This window comes from Theropithecus gelada, chromosome 16 (assembly GCF_003255815.1).
Source record: "Theropithecus gelada isolate Dixy chromosome 16, Tgel_1.0, whole genome shotgun sequence".
Taxonomy (NCBI): domain Eukaryota; kingdom Metazoa; phylum Chordata; class Mammalia; order Primates; family Cercopithecidae; genus Theropithecus; species Theropithecus gelada.
Window position 1 is genome coordinate 9,703,375 of NC_037684.1, and position 17,854 is coordinate 9,721,228.

At 53.1% G+C, this 17,854-nt stretch overlaps 1 protein-coding gene across 1 annotated transcript; it reads left to right on the top strand.

The window, feature by feature from the left end:
• Positions 1-4,572: 4,572 nt before the first annotated feature.
• On the top strand, positions 4,573-16,870 carry RASL10B (RAS like family 10 member B). The gene is made up of 4 exons (XM_025362380.1): positions 4,573-4,802; positions 8,056-8,418; positions 13,760-13,884; positions 14,386-16,870. Exons 2-4 carry the CDS (start codon positions 8,203-8,205, stop codon positions 14,654-14,656), a joined length of 612 nt encoding a protein of 203 aa, XP_025218165.1. The 5' UTR covers positions 4,573-4,802; positions 8,056-8,202; the 3' UTR covers positions 14,657-16,870.
• The last annotated feature ends 984 nt before the right edge of the window (positions 16,871-17,854 follow it).

The following is a 17,854-nucleotide window of genomic DNA, read 5'->3' on the forward strand; positions in this document are numbered from 1 at the left end:
TGGGGTCAAATCGGGGTCGCCAGTTAAGAATGACATTAATGTCACCTGGAGAGCTTTCGAAAAAGACATGGTTCAGTTCAGTCTGGAATGGGACCTGGGGGAATCAGCATGTTTTAAAACTCCCCAGGTGTTTTCTAACTTGCAGTCAAGGTCAAGAATCACTGCCAGAGAGAGGCTCACACCTGTTCGCCTACTTCCTCTTCTACAGTAATACTCATGTTCTGTGGCAGTTGAAAAATGGTTAAAGCACTTTCATATGTACAATACCAGCTTATTCCCTTACCTATCTCATGAATTTAATTTCATCTCCAGTTTACAGATAAGATGTGACAGAGCCACGTCTTCTGACTCCCTCTCTGCGTCCTTAGAACTACACTGTAGCTTCCTCCTTCGTCCACTGGAAGTTCTGTAATAGGTTCTCTCCTACCTCTGCTCTCAGCCACATCCCACCTTGCTAAGCCCCCAGGATACCAGTATGTTCAGAGCACACTGGTCCCAGACTTGCACCTGAGATTACACTGTCTTTCTCTGCCTGTAAAGTGACAACTAGGAAACACTGAGATCTCAGGTACATTGTTTCTGAGGTCAGAAAACAGCTGAGGACTCGCAGGTTTGGGCTTTCTACTCCCACTTCATGCATTAATGCTTTTTCTGGTTTTGCTTAGACCCAGATTCTTTTTCCCTGCCACCCCCAGCTCCAGGAGGCAAGAGCCTGTTTATTTTAATACCTGGTATGGCACTTGGAAAAGATCACACCTCCCCCGTTGTTACCCAATTCTATCTCCTGAACACTAATCCTAGAATCCCAACCAGCCCTCAGACATGTTATTAGCAACAAGGATGTTTCTTGAAAAGTTTCCGAGTTGGCTCCAAACTTACCATCTCAGTTTCTCATTTAGCTTTTGCCCTGCCGTGCTTGATGCTGCCAACAAAGGGAAGGCTAATTTGGGGGTTGGTTAGACCCAGATTCTCAGCTGGAAAAGTGCTTGCAAGGACTGTTTCCAAAAGTATCATTTTGAGACAAGACTGCCATCTCTGGGATCATTTCTCAATGCTTTGGGGCTGGGATTACTCCACTCATCCCACTTCTCCCACCGGGTAGATGTTAGAGGATGATGCTCAAGTCCAGCCTTTGGCTCACCCTCCCTTGTTTCATTTACTCTTCACTTATGGCCGGAAACCCCAGGATCTGGCCAAATAGCCTCTAAAAGCTCAGTAGGATCCTCAGCTGTGATGGAGCAGGGGCAGAGGTAGGCAGGTTTGGGTCTTTGACACTTCTATCCCACTTCGTGTGTGGGCCTCAGCTACTGCAGGCGGTCTCATGTGTCTGCTCCCTGAGTTTGCACCTCAGCGAACAGGCATCCTCAGCTGAGCCAGACCCACCTGAGGCTCAAGGTCAGACCCAAGTACAGAGTCTTTTCACATGTTCCCATCAAAGTGCTCCTAATGATAGGGGAGAGTGAACAGGCCCCTAGGGGTGCATGTTCTTAGGCCAAAGTGACTCTCAGCAAACCAAGATGACATCTGTATCCTAACTTCGGGCAAATCTTCCACTTTATGTAGATGGAATTGCTGTTTGCTTTTTGAAATAAAAATAATCCTTTAAATGACCTTTCACTGAAGGCCAGTATGAGGTCCCATAATTAACCTGTGGCTTTGTGTTTCCCTAGTGCAGTGGCGCTATCACTGCTTACTGCAGCCTTGACCTCTCAGGCACAAGTGATCCCCCTCAGGTAGCTGAGACTACAGGTGTGCACACCACCACGCCTGGCTGTTTTTGTATGTATTTTAGAGACGAGGTTTCACCACGTTGCCCAGGCTGGTCTTGAACTCCTTGGCTCGAATATTCTGCCCCCCTTGACCTCCCAAAGTGCTGGGATTATAGACATGAGCCATTGCGCCCAGTGTATTTTAATTTATTCCTTCTAGTCCACCTTCGGAATGGAGGGCCACAGCCTGGGGGAGCAGACATAAAGCCTGGGATCCTCAGGCAGGATGAGGATTAGAGATTTTCAGATACAGTGGAGGGATAAGTGATGCAATCAAGAGGCTCTTAGCGACCCCATGTGATCCCACAGGGCCAGTTAAAATCTGATTTATTCTCCCCAAAAGTGGTGTTCCAGGAGGAAGCCAAATTCATTCCAGCCCTATACTTGCTTCTAGCTGCTGCCCTGGTCCTTTCATACCTCCACCCCAACCCTCTGGGAGCCTACCTAGAATAAATGGAACCGCTGTGCCACGGTGATGCTCATCCTCCCCTAGGATGCCTGCGTGTCCCTAAAAAAGGCAAAAAATAAAGGCCCCGTGCTGAGACTTCCTACATGCCAGGCATTGTGTTAAGGACTTTACACACCTCAGCTCATCTACACCCTGTCAACAACAGTGAGGGACAACTAATCACACTCCTTTTAATAAATGAGACTATAGACTTCAAGTTACTTGCCTCAGTTACAATAGCAAGTGGCAGAGCCAAGATTGAAATCCAGCTCTGTCTGATACTGAAGCCCAGGCTCATACCCATTCTCCTCTGTGACTGAACAGGAGAAGGAAGGCAGGAATTGGGAGGGTGCCCAAAATGCAGAGGTCAGAGTGTGGAGGAAAACTGAGTTCTGTTTGGGAGCACACGATAATAGGAGGTCAGAGTGGAGGATGCAGGGTCCCGGGGTAAAAACAGTTGGGATATCTCTCGTGCTCCTGCTCCTCCTCCTGCCCTGGAGGCTCTAAAATGCAATTTGATCAGGCGCTTTCCCTGCTTTAAAACTCTTCCACAGGGCCGGGTGCAGTGGCTCATGTCTGTAATCCCAGCACTTTGGGAGGCTGAGGCGGGCAGATCACCTGAGGTCAAGAGATTGAGACCGTCTCAGCCAAGATGGTGAAACCCCGTCTCTACTAAAAATACAAAAATTAGCTGGGTGTGGTGGGACGTGCCTGTAGTTCCAGCTACTCTGGAGGCTGAGGCAGGAGAATCGCGTGAACCCGGGAGGCAGAGGTTGCAGTGAGCCAAGATTGTGCCACTGCACTCCAGCCTGGTGACAGAGCAAGACTCCATCTCAAAAAAAAAAAAAAAACACCTCATCAATGACTTCCTGTGTAGCACAGGGCTGGATCTGAACTCCTCATCCTGTCAATCAGGGCCTTTGTGACCAACTTCTGGCCTCTTCACCCACCATGCTTCCAGCCTTGTGGGCTCCTGTCTGGTTCCCAGACTCACTTCTCAAGCCTATGTAATTGCTCTTGACTTCTGTAGCTTTCTTTTTTTCTTTTTCTTTTTTTTTTTTTTTTTTTTTGAGACAGGGTCTTGTACTGTCACCCAGACTGGAGTGCAGAGGCCTGATCTCGGCTCACTGCAACCTCTGTCTCCCAGGTTCAAGTGATTCTCCTGCCTCAGCCTCCCAAGTAGCTGGGATTACAGGTGCGCACCAGCATGCCTGGCTAATTTTTGTATTTTTAGTAGAGATGGGGGTTTCATCATGTTGGTCAGGCTGGTCTTGAACTCCTGACCTCGTGATCCGCCCGCCTCAGCTTCCCAAAGTGCTGGGATTACAGGCGTGAGCCACCGCGCCCAGCCAACTTCTGTAGCTTTCTTCTGCTACAATCTCCCTCCCCCCAGCCCCCAAAATCTACTTCTTTCAAGGTTGCTTCCTTGAAAGTTGCCTCCTGCGAAGCTTCAGTGACTCCTCTAATGAGTTGTCCCACTTCCCCTGCCCTCCGCAGAGCCTTGACTTTGCACACAGCACATTTTAATGTTGTGTATCTGCTTTTGGTCTCACATTGGACTGTGAGCCTCATACCAAACTCATCAGTGACTGCTCAGCTAGTGACTCTCAATCGTTGTATTCACATTTTACATCTAAGTGAGACAAGCTTCTGAACCTCAACTATCTCATCAGTGAAGTAGGGGAAACAATCTACCCCATAGAATCGTGAGGATTCAATCTGAGGGTGCATGCAAAGCTCGTAGCACACTGGCAAAATAGAGGTTGCCTATCAGTGATGACATTGATTATGACATGACATTGATCATCAAAGGTTAGACGATGATGAGTGTTAGAATAAATACCTGGGTGATTTTGCCCTCAATCCTGACAAACGCTGGTATCTCCCATTCTGGCGAGAAGAGACCTATGGTAGTTTTAGGGGTATGGAGGTCACCCATTGGCAGGGGAGACCTTGCTTTGTGCCAGCCAGCTCTGCCTTTCACTGCGTCAGTGAAGGGTGAGAGTGATCACCCTTCGCTCAGCCCTTGAGGAGGGTGGAAGAGCAGAGCCTGGATGTCTCTAACACACTGTGCAGGGCACACAGTGCAGGGCACACAGTGGCCTGGTTACAGGCCTGGGCCAGGGGCATATGAGGCCAAGAGTCGGAATGAAGCAAAGGCCTTGAGGGCTTTCCCATGCCTTTCTTCATCTCTTCCAGGTTAGAGCTAAATTCTCGCAGGGAGAGTCTGGAGGGGTGTGAAGGTCGAGGCCAGGGATTAAAGAATTCATCCAGGGCCGCCCTAGCGAATATGTCAGGCTCAGGGACCCAGCGGAATGCCAGCCCGCACCCCCGCCCCCCTCCTCCTTCCAGCGCGAGCGGGCGGCGCGCTCCGGAGGGAGAGCTGGGGCTGGAGGTTCCTACCCCCTCGGCGGCCCGCATCTGCCCCCGCGCGCCCGCCCTGAGCCCGCCCCGACTGGGCAGGCGGGGGCGCCCCCACTTCTCTCCCCCCGGGCGGGGGAGCCGGGGGGCAGCGCCAGAGCCCGGGGGGAGCGCAGCCCCGCCGACCGGCCGGCCAGGGCAGGGGGCAGCTAGGACGGCCCCGGGTAAGCGGCGGGAGGAGGGGAAGCGGTCAGGGGTGGAGCGGGGCCGGGGCAGGGGCTGGGGGAGTCGGGCCGGGGTCGGGGGAGGAGGAGACGGCCGGGGCGAAGGGAGGCCGGGACTAGGAGGGGGCCGGCGGGCTGGCGGGGAAGCGGTGCGGGGCCGCCACGTGAGAGCTGGAGCTGGGGGTGGGGGTGCCTGCAAGGTGCTGGAGGCGGAGAGCGAGCTGGGCTTCTACATCCCCCCCAAACTCCTACCAATCAGGTCATGGGGAGCGCAGCATCCTCTGTCGCCCCCTAACCTACCCCCAGGCGAACGTGGTTGGAACAAACAGCTGGCAGACTTGTGACCCGGCCCTCTGGATCCGCGAAGCCCCCGCTGTCAGTCTTGGGCAGCGACCCAGCTGTCCAGGCGCAGGGAAGGGGACGGAACTAGGCTTTGCCCCCTCTATGTGTCTCTGGTCTCTTGCCTCTCTTGCCGGGCGGTCTTTTGCCGGGCGCTGTCTGCAGACTCACTGCAGAGAGCAGGCCTTGGGGAGAAAGCGCTCAGGGGCCTGGGCCCTGCTTCTTGGGACAGCCCCCTCCCTTCCGCACCCAGCCAAGGGTGTTGGATTAATATACTCTTAGATCCAGGACCTCTGCCTGGAAAGAAGGAAGGGGCACCGATCGCTTCTGAGTTGGGGACAGGGCCACACTTGGGCCTGGTGAGTTCCAGGAGGCTGGCCCCAGCCTAGGGGCCTCCTGCGCCCCTTCCCTAGCTCCTGGGCAGTGCCCCTCTTGCATTTCCCTGCCACTCCCCAGAAAGGGCTGGTTTCTGGGCAGGGAGTGTGGTGTCCGGGACAGTCTGCAGGTAGGATGCATCCTGGAAACCTCTGAGCTGCCACACCCAGAGAGAGGCCAGGACTCCTCTTGGCGTTCCTTGCCCTCTCTTACTCCCCTAGGACTCCCCACTCCCCACCTGCCTGTGCTGGTTATGTAATTAACCCAGCTGAGTCTCTCTGCCATGCTGGTGGTGTCCAGGGATGCCTAAGGGGCTTCGGACCTGGAGGGACATATAGGAAGGAGCGATAGGTACTTCCCCCTAGTTGGGAGCCCATGTAAGTGTGTAAACACCTGTTGGAGAAGGGACACTGCATGGGGCAGGAAGGAGTTTAGGGTCCTAATCTTAGTTAACAACTGACTGGCTATGAGGTCTTCACTTCCCTAAGTCACTGGGTTTGTTTTGGAGTGTGTTTGTTTTTTAAATCTTCAATAAAATGAGAAGAATCTCTCACACACACACTGCATGCATGTGAGCTCATGCAACAGTAGATAGCAAGCCCTCCTGGGATTGCTAGGAGGTGCCATTGCTAAATTTGTGGGGAACTTAGATGAATGAAGGACCCCTGCCCATAGCAGTGATCACTGTTTATTGAACACCTATGCTGGCCTAGGCCCTGGGCTTTACATGCACACATCATAACACTCTGTTAAGTTTCTTGCCCAAGGTCACACTTCAGGTGAATGGCAGAGCTAGGAATCAAGCCCTAGTTGTTCTCACTCCACATCCTGACCTTTATTTACTATGCTGTGTGCGCACATACCCTGTGGAGTGAGTCCTCTGAACCAGGACAACCTGGGGGACATTCAGCTACGGATTGTGCATGTGTGGAAAGGACATGCATCCGCAGAAAAGTATGCACCCATGAGGAAAAGCATGGCCTTGCCAGAATCCAGCGAATCCACCTGCCCTGGACGCAGTTAGCAAGTGCTGATGTCACCCTCCTGGGAATCCAGACAGGAGGTCTCAGGCATGTAACAGCCTCTTTGGTCACTATCACCAACAAAAGAAGAAAGGTTCCTTTTCCTGGCTAAGAGATTTACGTGGATTTTCTCAGAAATAGGGGCTGTTTACCTCATTGTACCTATGTGCAGAAGCATGGCTCCAGTTGAGAAGGTGATTTGCCCACTGACATGCAGCAAGGACACACCAGAGCTGAGAGTTATACCCAGGCCCTAAAGTCACTGAAACTGAGCAGGCAAGGAGCTAATGAATTCATATCAAGACCAACCCCCAGCAGCCCTTTTCTGGGCACCTAATATGTGCCAGGCCCTCTGGGCTCTAGGGGATGCCAGAAAATGAGACCCAGACCTTGGCCTGTATGCATTCATCGATTAGAAACACTGAACTTGGCCGGGCGCGGTGGCTCGTGTCTGTAATCCCAGCACTTTGGGAGGCCGAGGTAGGTAGATCACCTGAGGTCAGGAGATCGAGGCCAACATGGAGAAACCCCATCTCTACTAAAAATACCAAAATTATCCGGGCGTGGTGGCAGATGCCTGTAATCCCAGCTACTTGGGAGGCTGAGGCAGGAAAATGGCTTGAACCCGGGAGGTGAAGGCTGCAGTGAGCCGAGATCATGCCACTGTACTCCAGCCTGGGTGACAGAGTGAGACTCTGTCTGAAAAAAAAAAAAAAAAAAAAAAAAAAGAATCACTGAACTTGAAAGTTGGAAGAAGTACTGCAACATCATAGAAAGGAGTAGCTGCCCTTCGGGTTGTGATTGGACACACTTCTTACTGCTTCTAAGCTTGTCTCTAAAGTGGGAATAACAGTACCTATCCCTCAGAGATGTCGTACTGACCACGGATACCCATATGGGCATGCCAGCAGAGTAAGTGCTCAGCAGTGTTGCACCCCAGAGGCAACGTGGTCATCTAGTGCAGAATTCTCAACTAGGAGCATTTGGAAATGGGGGGAGGGGGAGTTTTTGGTCATCGTGGTGTCTGGAGGCTGCTGCTGGCAGCTCCCTCTTGGGAGCCATGGAAAGCAAATGTCCTGCGATGTGTGGGCAGTCCTGCACAATCGAGTTCTCTCCCCACAAAACGTCAGGAGTGCCGGCACTGAGACCTGCCCAGTCCCAGCCACTCAGGAGGACACAGACTCAGAGGTGTTGCCGTCTTATCCCAGGCTCTGTGGGGAAGCTGGGATCAAACCAAGTCCAGTGCCCTTCCCACTCTGCTCTGCAGCCTGTTTTGGTTGGAGTTGGACCTGGAGAAAAGTCAGGTCATAAGTCAAGAAAGATTGGGTCCTACTACTGGAATGCAGGGAAAAATGGAGGAGGGATGGAGAGGTTTTGGATAGGTGGCCACCGGGGTTTTGGGAAAGGGAAGGCATTCCAAGTGGCGGTAACAGCTTGAGCAAAGTCCCAAACGTGGAAAAGTGCAGGACATGTCCAGGGATAAGCTGGTGCACTAAGCCCACCTCTTGTCCCCACAGTCCAGGTGGAGGCCGCAGAGGGCCCAGGGCAAGCAGAGGCAGCAATGGTTGGTCCTGACGGTGGCTGAGCCCCCAGCCCCTGGAATATGCAGCCCGGGGGAGCCCCAGACAGCGGCAAGGACGAGGTGGCGGAGTGGGGCGGGAGGCATGGTCTCCACCTACCGGGTGGCCGTGCTGGGGGCGCGAGGTGTGGGCAAGAGTGCCATCGTGCGCCAGTTCTTGTACAACGAGTTCAGCGAGGTCTGCGTGCCCACCACCGCCCGCCGCCTCTACCTGCCTGCTGTCGTCATGAACGGCCACGTGCACGACCTCCAGATCCTCGACTTTCCGCCCATCAGCGCCTTCCCTGTCAATACCCTCCAGGTAGGAGGACCCTGGGGGGCATGGGTTAGTGGGGAAATGGATGGGTAGGGGAGAGCCTGGATTCCAACCTGCTGTAGCTCGGGCCCTATTGCCAGGGCCGCGTCACTGAGTTTGGGAGCTCCACACTGCACCTTGGGCCACCGTGCTTAGAGTCGTTCCAGGAATTCATTCACTGGTGTACTAGTTTATTCAACAAATATTTGATGACCGTTTAATGTGTGCCAGGCCCTGCAGTGGGCACTGGTGCAGAATGGTGAGCAAACAATTTATGGAATTTGCTTTCAAGAAACTCATAGTCTGGTGAGAAAAGGCTAACAGGCAACTATTACATGGTGTGATAAGTGCTATGATTGGAGGAGCAGGGAGCTGGAGCAGCCCTTAAGGGGGCATCCAGGTCATCCAGATGTGTTGGGGTGGAGTTGGGGGGTCACAGAGGGTGATGTCTCAACTAAGTAGGTTTTAGGCAGGTAAGAGGCAGTAGAGAAAAGGGCAGGGAACACTAGGCTGCAGTGAGTATTCGGGGTTGTGCCTACCATAGCCTCACTCCACGTCCCCTGGAGAAGGGACAGCAGCAGAATACAGAATAGACAGGGCCCTGGGAAAGGTGTGTTCTCAGAGACTCTGGAGACCCCAGTCAGCTCTCTTGCCCAAGGCGCTCTTCTTTTAAGTGATGCTCTGCCCCTGACCTCAGGACCTGCCTGCTGGGTACCCTTCCCTGCCAGGTTTGTATTTAAATGCCCCCAGGGTCCTCACTTATTGTGTTCCTTCCCCACTGCCTGCTGGAACCAGGTCCGCTTGCCCTCTCTCAACCTCTGACTCGAGAGGGAGTGGAGAGAAAAAGGAAGCTGAGCTCTAAGACATGTTTGCTCACTGAAGGAAGCCTCTGACCAGAGTGTACAGAGTTTTTCCGGGAAGGACAGGCACAGTGGTGGAGACCCAGAAGGCAAGAGACAAGGCTTGTCCAGGTGTAACGGAGCAAATAAAGCAGTCTCTCAGGCTGCGACCCTGGGCTGGGAGCTGGCGGGCAGCTCGGCACTCAGCACCCTCAGCAACACCAGGCAGGAGGGCCCTGGCGTAATCTGCCGGAGACACCCGTTCACCCATCCCAGGCGCCTGGGGTCAGCAGCAAGATGGAAGCCTGATCCCGCCTCTGCCCTGGAAGCAGTGAGGCTGAGCCTATCAGGGCAAACGGTCTGGGCACAGGGCCTTCTAGTTCTCTTCTAAAGGAGACTTTAACAATCACCTGATTGGACATTCAAATCTTGCTCCAAGCCTAGACACTGACCTTTGTTTATTTCATCTTGCCCCCTTTACCCTGATTCCTGCCCCACTCTCTATAACCATTCTTATCGAATTTTTCTTTCTTTTTTAAAATATATTTATTTATTTATTTTTGAGATGGAGTCTCCCGCTGTCGCCCAGGCTGGAGTGCAGTGACATGATCTCGGCTCACTGCAATCTTTGCCTCCTGGGTTCAAGCGATTCTCCTGCATCAGCCTCCTAAGTAGCTGGATTACAGGCACCTGCCACCACACCCAGCTAATTTTTGTATTTTTAGTAGAGACGGGGTTTCACCATGTTGGCCAGGCTGGTCTCGAACTCCTGACCTCAAGTGATCCGCCTGCCTAGGCCTCCCAAAGTGCTGGGATTATAGGCATGAGCCGCCGTGCCTGGCCTCTTATCAGATTTTTATCCATACTTTCAGTGTTTCTTTACCCAAGTAAGAAAATGCATTCTTCCCTGCTTCTTACATAAAGAACAAAATGGAGGCCGGGCGCGGTGGCTCACGCCTGTAATCCCAGAACTTTGGGAGGCCGAGGCGGGGGGATCATGAGGTCAGGAGATCAAGACCATCCTGGCTAACACGGTGAAACCCCGTCTCTGCTAAAAATATAAAAAATTAGCCGGGTGTGGTGGCGGGCGCCTGTAATCCCAGCTACTTGGGAGGTTGAGGCAGGAGAATGGCGTGAACCCAGGAGACGGAGCTTGCAGTGAGCCAGATCGCGCCACTGCACTCCAGCCTGGGCGACAGAGCGAGACTCCGTCTCAAAAAACAAAACAAAACAAAACAAAAACAAGAACCATACTGTTCTGTACCTTGATTTTATTTTTAAAATTTTTTGTATAGATGGATCTTGCTGTGTTACCTAAGCCGGTCTCGAACTCCTGGCCTCAAGCAATCCTGCTTTGGCCTCCCAAAGTGCTGGGATTACAAATGTGAGCCACTATGCTTGGCGCTGTACCTCAATTTTTTTTAACTTGCTATTATAACCTGGAGATTTTTCCAGGCTGTTATCTAGAGGACTTCCTTGTTCTTTCCTCATGGCCACACCCTGCTCCATTGAAGAGCTGTACCATGGAGTCCTTTCTTGTTGGACAAGTGGGTGATATCCAGTCTTGTGCTGTTTCAAACAGTGCCACAATGAATAGCCTTGTAGATAAGTCATTTTGAACGTAAGTAGGTATATCTGTGGGATTAATTCCCAGAAATGGCATTGCTGGAAATGGCGTTGCTGGATCACAATGCCTGGAAATGGTATGGTGAATACAGAGCCAGGTGAGGTGACTCAGGCCTATAATCCCAGCACTTTGGGAGGCTGAGGCGGGCAGATCACTTGAGCTCAGGAGTTCAAGACCAGCCTGGGCAACATGGCAAAACCCCATCTCTACCAAAAATACAAAAAATTAGTCGGGCATGGTGGTCCATGCCTGTGGTCCCAGCTGCTTGGGAGGCTGAGGTGGGAGAATCGCCTGAGCCTGGGAGGTTGAGGCTGCAGAGAGCTGAGATAGTGCCACTGCACTCCAACTTGGGCGACAGAGTGAGGCCCTGTCTCAAAAAAAAAAAAAAAAAAAAAAAAAAGTGTGACTGTAACTGGAGTTTTGAGGGGAGGTTATTTCCAGATTGCCCTCTATAGCAGTGGTGTATGCTGTGCTCCTGTGAGCAATGTATATGAGAGCCCGTTTTCCTGCAGTCTTGCCATCAGAGTATATTGTCAGACTTTTGACAGTATATTTGACAATCTGAGAGATGAGATGTGATATTCTCCTTGTAGTCTCCATTTGCATCTCTGATCATGAGTGAAATTGAGCATCTTTTCATAGGTTTAAGGGCCTTTGTGTTTCTTTTTTCAAGAACTATTGATGTCCTTTGCCCATTTTTCTATTGGGTTGTTGGCTTTTTTCTTCTTGACTGACTCTGAGTTTTGGACTCTAGAATATCCAAGATTTCACTCAAGGAGCCCAGTAAGGGACTTTCGGCAGAGCAATGCTGTGAAAAAGGGATCCTCGAGGTGCCAAAGATTAGGTATAAAACCTAAGACTCCTGATGGCCACCATCTGAAAATAAAGTAATACATTCTTCTCCAATGCCGGATGAGATAGAGCCCAGGAGAGTAGTGTTTCCTGGATGTGAGCCTCAGTGTCTGCTGCAGCCCCTTCAATCAGAGAAGGAAGCTGAGATTATCAGGTGCTTGCAAACCACCAAAGGAATTATCAGCAAATGCATGGTTGAGACGCAGGTGACTGAGCCTCTCTCAGACTGCATGTCCCTGAAACTGGACTCCCTTTCCATTGCTCCTTCTCTGTTTTGACACAGCCCCAAGATGACCTTTTACAGTTTGGAAACCTGCTTCCTCCCTTCAATCAAGGCGGAAGGGACAAGCTAACCAATCAGGGGCCTTCCTCCTCTCTCTTTTAGGAACCCCCAGAGAGGAGTGGGTGGGAGGAAGCCAGGAGGTCCCCTCAAGGAGGCAACATGTTAGGGGAGAGGTGGGCCTGTCACCCTCAAAAGCTGGAAGCTGCTCCCTCTCCCCAGCAGAGAGATTGAAGAGACTGGGAGCCTCTCATCCCTCCCACTTCTCATTGATCTCCACTCGTCTTGGGAGATCAGAGGAGCATCTGTATGCACAGGTTCCAGGCTCCTGGAGATCACTGTGTCTAGCAGAATGCAGTCTTCCCTGGCCTAAGAAACCAGTTCAGTTTCCTATGGTTTTAGGTTTGTCCTCAGCATCCTCCTGCTGCACCAAAAATTTAAACCTCAGCACAAAGAAAAGATGCCACATCATCTCCCTGGGGAAATCCACTGCAGCATCTTCTAAGCCTTTGAGTTGGGAAGTGCTGTTCTGAAGTTGGACTTAACTCTGCACTACTGCCACCAAAGTCATTTCCTTTTGATCCTTCTTGGAAGTGGAGAACTGTAGTCCTCCTTTGTGCCTGGCCCCTGCCCCACTTGACTCAGATGCTGGGACAGGAGACATACCTCCACCTTCTTCTAGTCTTTTGCCTGAGCTTTGGTGGGAGAAGACTGGTTTCCTTTGTCCTTGGGGGCCTCTGTCCCCCAACTTTAGGGACCCACTTCTTTCCACACACTGGCTGCCTGAAACCACTCTTGCAGTTGTAACTACTGGCACGTTGACTAATGAATCTCTTAAGGAAACTTCTCTTTAGTGTACTTGGCCTTTCTAGGAGTCTCTTCATCTTGAGCTGTACCCCGCAATCCCTTGAGAAGCTGCACAAACATTCAGGAAGTTCATCTCCCTGGAGCTTCCCTGGGGCCCTGCTCTACGTCAGCCCATTATGCATCCAGTCCGAATCTTTTTCTGTTTCTCAAGCCTGAGGGCAGAGATGAGCATACAGAAGGGACACATCAGGTAGCAGTCTAAGGGCAGTGGCAGAGGCAGGAGTTGCATTGATCCCAGATGGGGCTACGGAGAGCTCACCAGCCCAGGTAGTGGCATTAAGGAGCACCTGCTTTGACACTCAGAGAGGAAGAAGGAGTATATAAAAATGAGGACAGCCTGGCTGTGGCCCTCTCCGGAGCTCACAGCAGAAGTGGGGAACTGGAGATGGAACAGCTCTAATGAAAGTGTAATCGAAGGATTGTTAGAACGCAGGAGATGAAGGGAGTAGTCCCCTGCTTGCAGGAAGGATGGGAAATCAGGAAGCTTCTTGGAGGCAGTGGCACTTCAGCTGAGCCTTGGAAGATAGAATTTTAACAGGTCCGACACCCAGCTCAGAGCTGGACTCTTAAGAGGTACTTAATAAATGTACTTGTTGAAAAAAGGCCTCGATGGATGGATGAGGGGACAAAATGGAGCAGGGCAGAACTAAGTTCCAGATGTGCACAAAGGTCAAACAATGTGACCTGCTCCATCCTGGCTTGGGAATGGGGAGGCTACAGCTCCTCCATTCTCCCTGGGCCTGGTCTCCTGGGGATGAGCAGGTATGGAAGGCTTCAGGTGCAGTGGCAGGTGAGAGCACTGCCCCTCTGATGGGAGATGTCTGGGGGATAGGGGAGCCCTCATGGCTGCTCTGACCTTGGTACTGGCTGGGGATATTGCAGGAGTGGGCAGACGCCTGCTGCAGGGGACTCCGGAGCGTCCACGCCTACATCCTGGTCTACGACATCTGCTGCTTTGACAGCTTTGAGTACGTCAAGACCATCCGCCAGCAGATCCTGGAGACGAGGTGAGAGGCTGGAACACAGTCCATTGCCACTTCTGTGGATGACCCAGTGCTAGCCAGTCCCTGTGAAAAGGGGACAGTATAGGGACAGAGCCAGAGGTATATGTGTTCTAAGATTCCCACACATACACTCAAACATGCATACATTGTGCTGTCCCCATTTCTGTTAACTCATGTTGGGACCCTGGCTGTGGGGGTGGCTAGAGTAGTGCAGTAGTTAAGAGCTGGGACTTCTGGAACAAGACTTCCAGGGCCACTCAGCTGCATGACTTGAAGCCAGTAAACATTTAAGCCTATGTCCTCATCTGTAAAATGGGGATAACAGTAGAACCCATCTTTTAGATCAGTTGTGCTGATCAGAGACTATAACACCTCCAGGGCTTAGGGCTGCGCCTGGAGCAGAACATACGGTGGTGGTAGTATTGGCCAGGCACAGCCTGCCCTGCTGGGAGTACAGCGGTTGTGAGACTGACAGAGTTCTGAGCTTCCTGCCTCGCCCCGCAGGGTGATCGGCACCTCAGAGACGCCCATCATCATCGTGGGCAACAAGCGGGACCTGCAGCGTGGACGCGTGATCCCGCGCTGGAACGTGTCGCACCTGGTGCGCAAGACGTGGAAGTGCGGCTACGTGGAATGCTCGGCCAAGTACAACTGGCACATCCTGCTGCTCTTTAGCGAGCTGCTCAAGAGCGTCGGCTGCGCCCGGTGCAAGCACGTGCACGCTGCCCTGCGCTTCCAGGGCGCGCTGCGCCGAAACCGCTGCGCCATCATGTGACACCTGCGCGCCCCGCGGGCTGCACCGGCACTGGCCGGGCGGAGGGTGGGGCTGTACTGCGGGGCTGGGGCGGGGAGCGGGCGGGAAATGGAACTGTGACGGTCCCGGCCTGAGGCCCGTGCAGCCACGCATCTCCCGGTGAGAAGCAAAGCGCGAGAGGGAGCCCCCAGTAACTGCTAAGCCCTGCCCCTTGCCCCCGTGGCTTCCTGGGACAGCCGTCTTCAGTGCTGTATTTAGTGCAGTGCCCGGCCCGACCCGCGGGGGTGCCACAGCCTTTTGGGATGGGGGTGAGCGTGCAATGGAGGGTGGGGGTGGCGAGGTGCCGCCTTGGCCGGGCCCCCACCTGTCTTTTCCAGAATGTGTCTGTCTTTGCCGGGTGTCTTCCTTTCCCATGTCCGCCCACCCAAGCGTCTGTTGGTCCTTACCTGTCTCACCCACCCTCCAGTCCCCCCTAGCTCCGCTCACAGGGCTCTCATTTCGTCCATCCCCTTGTCGCAGATCCTGGCAGCTTCTTTGTGAGGCCAGGCCTTCTGACTGTCAGCACCACCGGCACAGGGCAGAGATGCGGGTGGCCCAAAGACCACCATCAAGGGGTCCGGGGGCTGAGGTCCCAGATCAGTGAGGGGAGAAGGTTGAGCTCTCCGGCTTCCAGGGAGACCTCCCCGCCCAGCAGCCCCCAGAGACACAACAACCTACCTTCCAGCCTTAACTCGATGGTCCGTCCCTGCCAGGTGCCCCTCACTCTTCCTGACCCCAAAGCCAGATCACCCCCTGGGTTAAAACTTTTTTTTTTTTTTTTGGACAGAGTGTGGAAAGGGAATCCCCCAAAGGATAGTTTCTTTTCCATGATGCCAGGTTCCAGTCTTCTATTACCTCCTGCATACTGCAATCTGGTCTGTCAGACTGGGGAATGTTAGGTTCTGGGGTCTGGTCGTGGGCAGGATGGTGCCCAGAAGGGGGTCAGGTTGTCCCAGTGAAGATTCTGTTGCCCCGTCTCAACCCCGTCTGACTACCCCAGACTCTGCCTGCCTCAGATCTCAGACTATCCTGATTAATCTGGGGAAGAACAGAGCCAGGGAAAGAATGGTGGGGACCCCTGTGCTTGGGGGAGACACACCTGCATCTTCCCCCCGCCGGCCCCAGATGGAGGCCCTCAGGATCTGACACCCTCTTGTCCCAACACCAGTCAGCCCTATGCCCTAACTCACTCCGCCCCATTTTCTCCGGCTGCCTGGCCGGGTTTCTACCTCTCGTCACCGGAGCTGATCACTGTCAGTTTTGTACCGATTTAGAAATAACAATAATAGTGAAGATTCTAGGAATGGCATAAGGGATTGATGCGGGAATTGGAGGGAGGGAGAAGTGGTGCCCTGTCCCCTGCCCCCTGACCAAAGAAAGCTGTCCTTGAGGCTGAGCCCTCAGCCCTGGCCTGGTGGGAGGACAGCAGGGTCCCTTGTTATAAGACGGGCAGAGAGGACAACTCCACTTTGGCCAACTTAGCCAAGGCTGCAGCATATAGACTAGGAAATCAGGTAGCCCAGAGTGGTGATGGAGCGGAGTCTGGGGGAAGGGTCGTGGGTGGGGAATTTATCACCAACATCCATTGTAGGGGGAATCTATGATTCTGCTTCCCCGGCTGATTCCCACTCTGTCCACCAAGTGGGGGTAGCACAGCCCCACAGCAACCGCCTTGACCTTGGGCAGTCTAGTGTTCCTGCGTTCTAGTCCCTGCTGTGCTGCAGGACTTCGGGCAAGTGACCTGCCCTCTGTGAGCCTCCCTCTGACACAGAGGAGGTGGCTCCCCTTCCCCACACCTTAGAGTGGCTGGGAGGGTAACAAAGAGGGCCTGCCCCTTAGTCTCCTGCACCCCTGTCTCCTGGTTCACCAGAGGGAGGGGATGAGGGATGGCAGCATCTCACATGCCCCATCACCCCCAACTCTGAGGCACCTGAGGTGGGAGGAGGGGGCCCAGGCCTCTGGCTGCTCCCCTGTGGGAGCCATTGGAATGTATCCTCTGACAGGCCCCCTCCCGCCTCCACTTCAACCCAGGTCTTGGATTTCAGGTCCCTCCACCCCCATTCTGAGTCTCTGTCCTTCCCCTCCCACCCCCTCCCAGGGTTTCCCACCACAGGGTCTGGAAGTGTGTGTGACGCCCGTTGAGCTGTTATCCGAAGTCAGATTAAAAATCAGGGAGTGTTTTCCCTCGTTTCTGTACCAAGGTGTTGGCTCCGTTCCTCATGGTAGGAGGGGAGGGATCCCCACAGGGCTTGCCTGCTGAGCTCCGTGTGGAAGGAGGGTGAAGGTGGTGAGGTGGCCCCCAGTCCCAAAGCCCAGGTCAACAGGGAGACCACTGGTGAAGAGTTTGGGACGTATCACCTTTCCACCTAACCCCAAACCCTCCAACTAATTCAAACCATTCAGAAGGGAAGCAGAACTTCTCCCCTGCCTGTCTGGAAAATTTCCATAATGGGACTGAATCCCAGCTTCTCCGTCTGCGTCTCGTCCTTCCCACTCAAGGCTGAGACTTTGCAGCCTCTCAGTCATAACTTCTTGGATGTAGATGTGTTAGGAACACTTTCAGCCACCCGTCTTGTCCCTGAGTGATCTCAGGACCCAAACTCCAGAGCAAAGCTTTGAAGTCTTGGGCAAGGGTGCCTTCCAGGAGCGTGTGTGTTGAGGGCAGGATGTCTCTGTCCGTGGTGCTGACCCACCAGCCACTTCCAGGAAAGATGGGGCTGCCTGTAAAGATTGGCTGAGCCTCAAAAGAGGAAGCCTCTCTCACCACCAACTCCTTCCTCCTAGTCCCCATCTCCTGCAGTGGGATAACATCTGAAGCTATACCTCCCCGCACCACCACAGTCCTAGAGGGGCTCAAGAAGCTAGGGGGAAGGGGGAGGTGGGCTCAGTTGTTCACATCTTTAATCCCAGTGCTTTGGGAAGCCAAGGCAGGAAGATCGCTTGAGGTCAGCCTGGACAACATACTAAGGCCCCATCTCTAAAAAATAAAATAAAATAAAATTAGCCAGGTGTCATGGCACCTACCTGTAGTCCCAACTACTTGGGAAACTGAGGTGAGAGGATCACTTGAAGCCTGGGAGTTCGAGGCTGCAGTGAACCATGATAGTGCCACTGCACTCCAGCCTGGGTGACAGAGCAAGACTCTGTTTCTAAACTTTAAAAAAAAGAAGCTGGGGCTCA

Bases quoted from the DNA above. Each gene is read 5' to 3' on its own strand.
- RASL10B (XM_025362380.1), top strand. From the start codon at position 8,203: ATGGTCTCCACCTACCGGGTGGCCGTGCTGGGGGCGCGAGGTGTGGGC. The intron at 8,419-13,759 runs GTAGGAGGACCC...GGGATATTGCAG, and splicing joins TCCCTGTCAATACCCTCCAG to GAGTGGGCAGACGCCTGCTG. The intron at 13,885-14,385 runs GTGAGAGGCTGG...CTCGCCCCGCAG, and splicing joins CAGCAGATCCTGGAGACGAG to GGTGATCGGCACCTCAGAGA.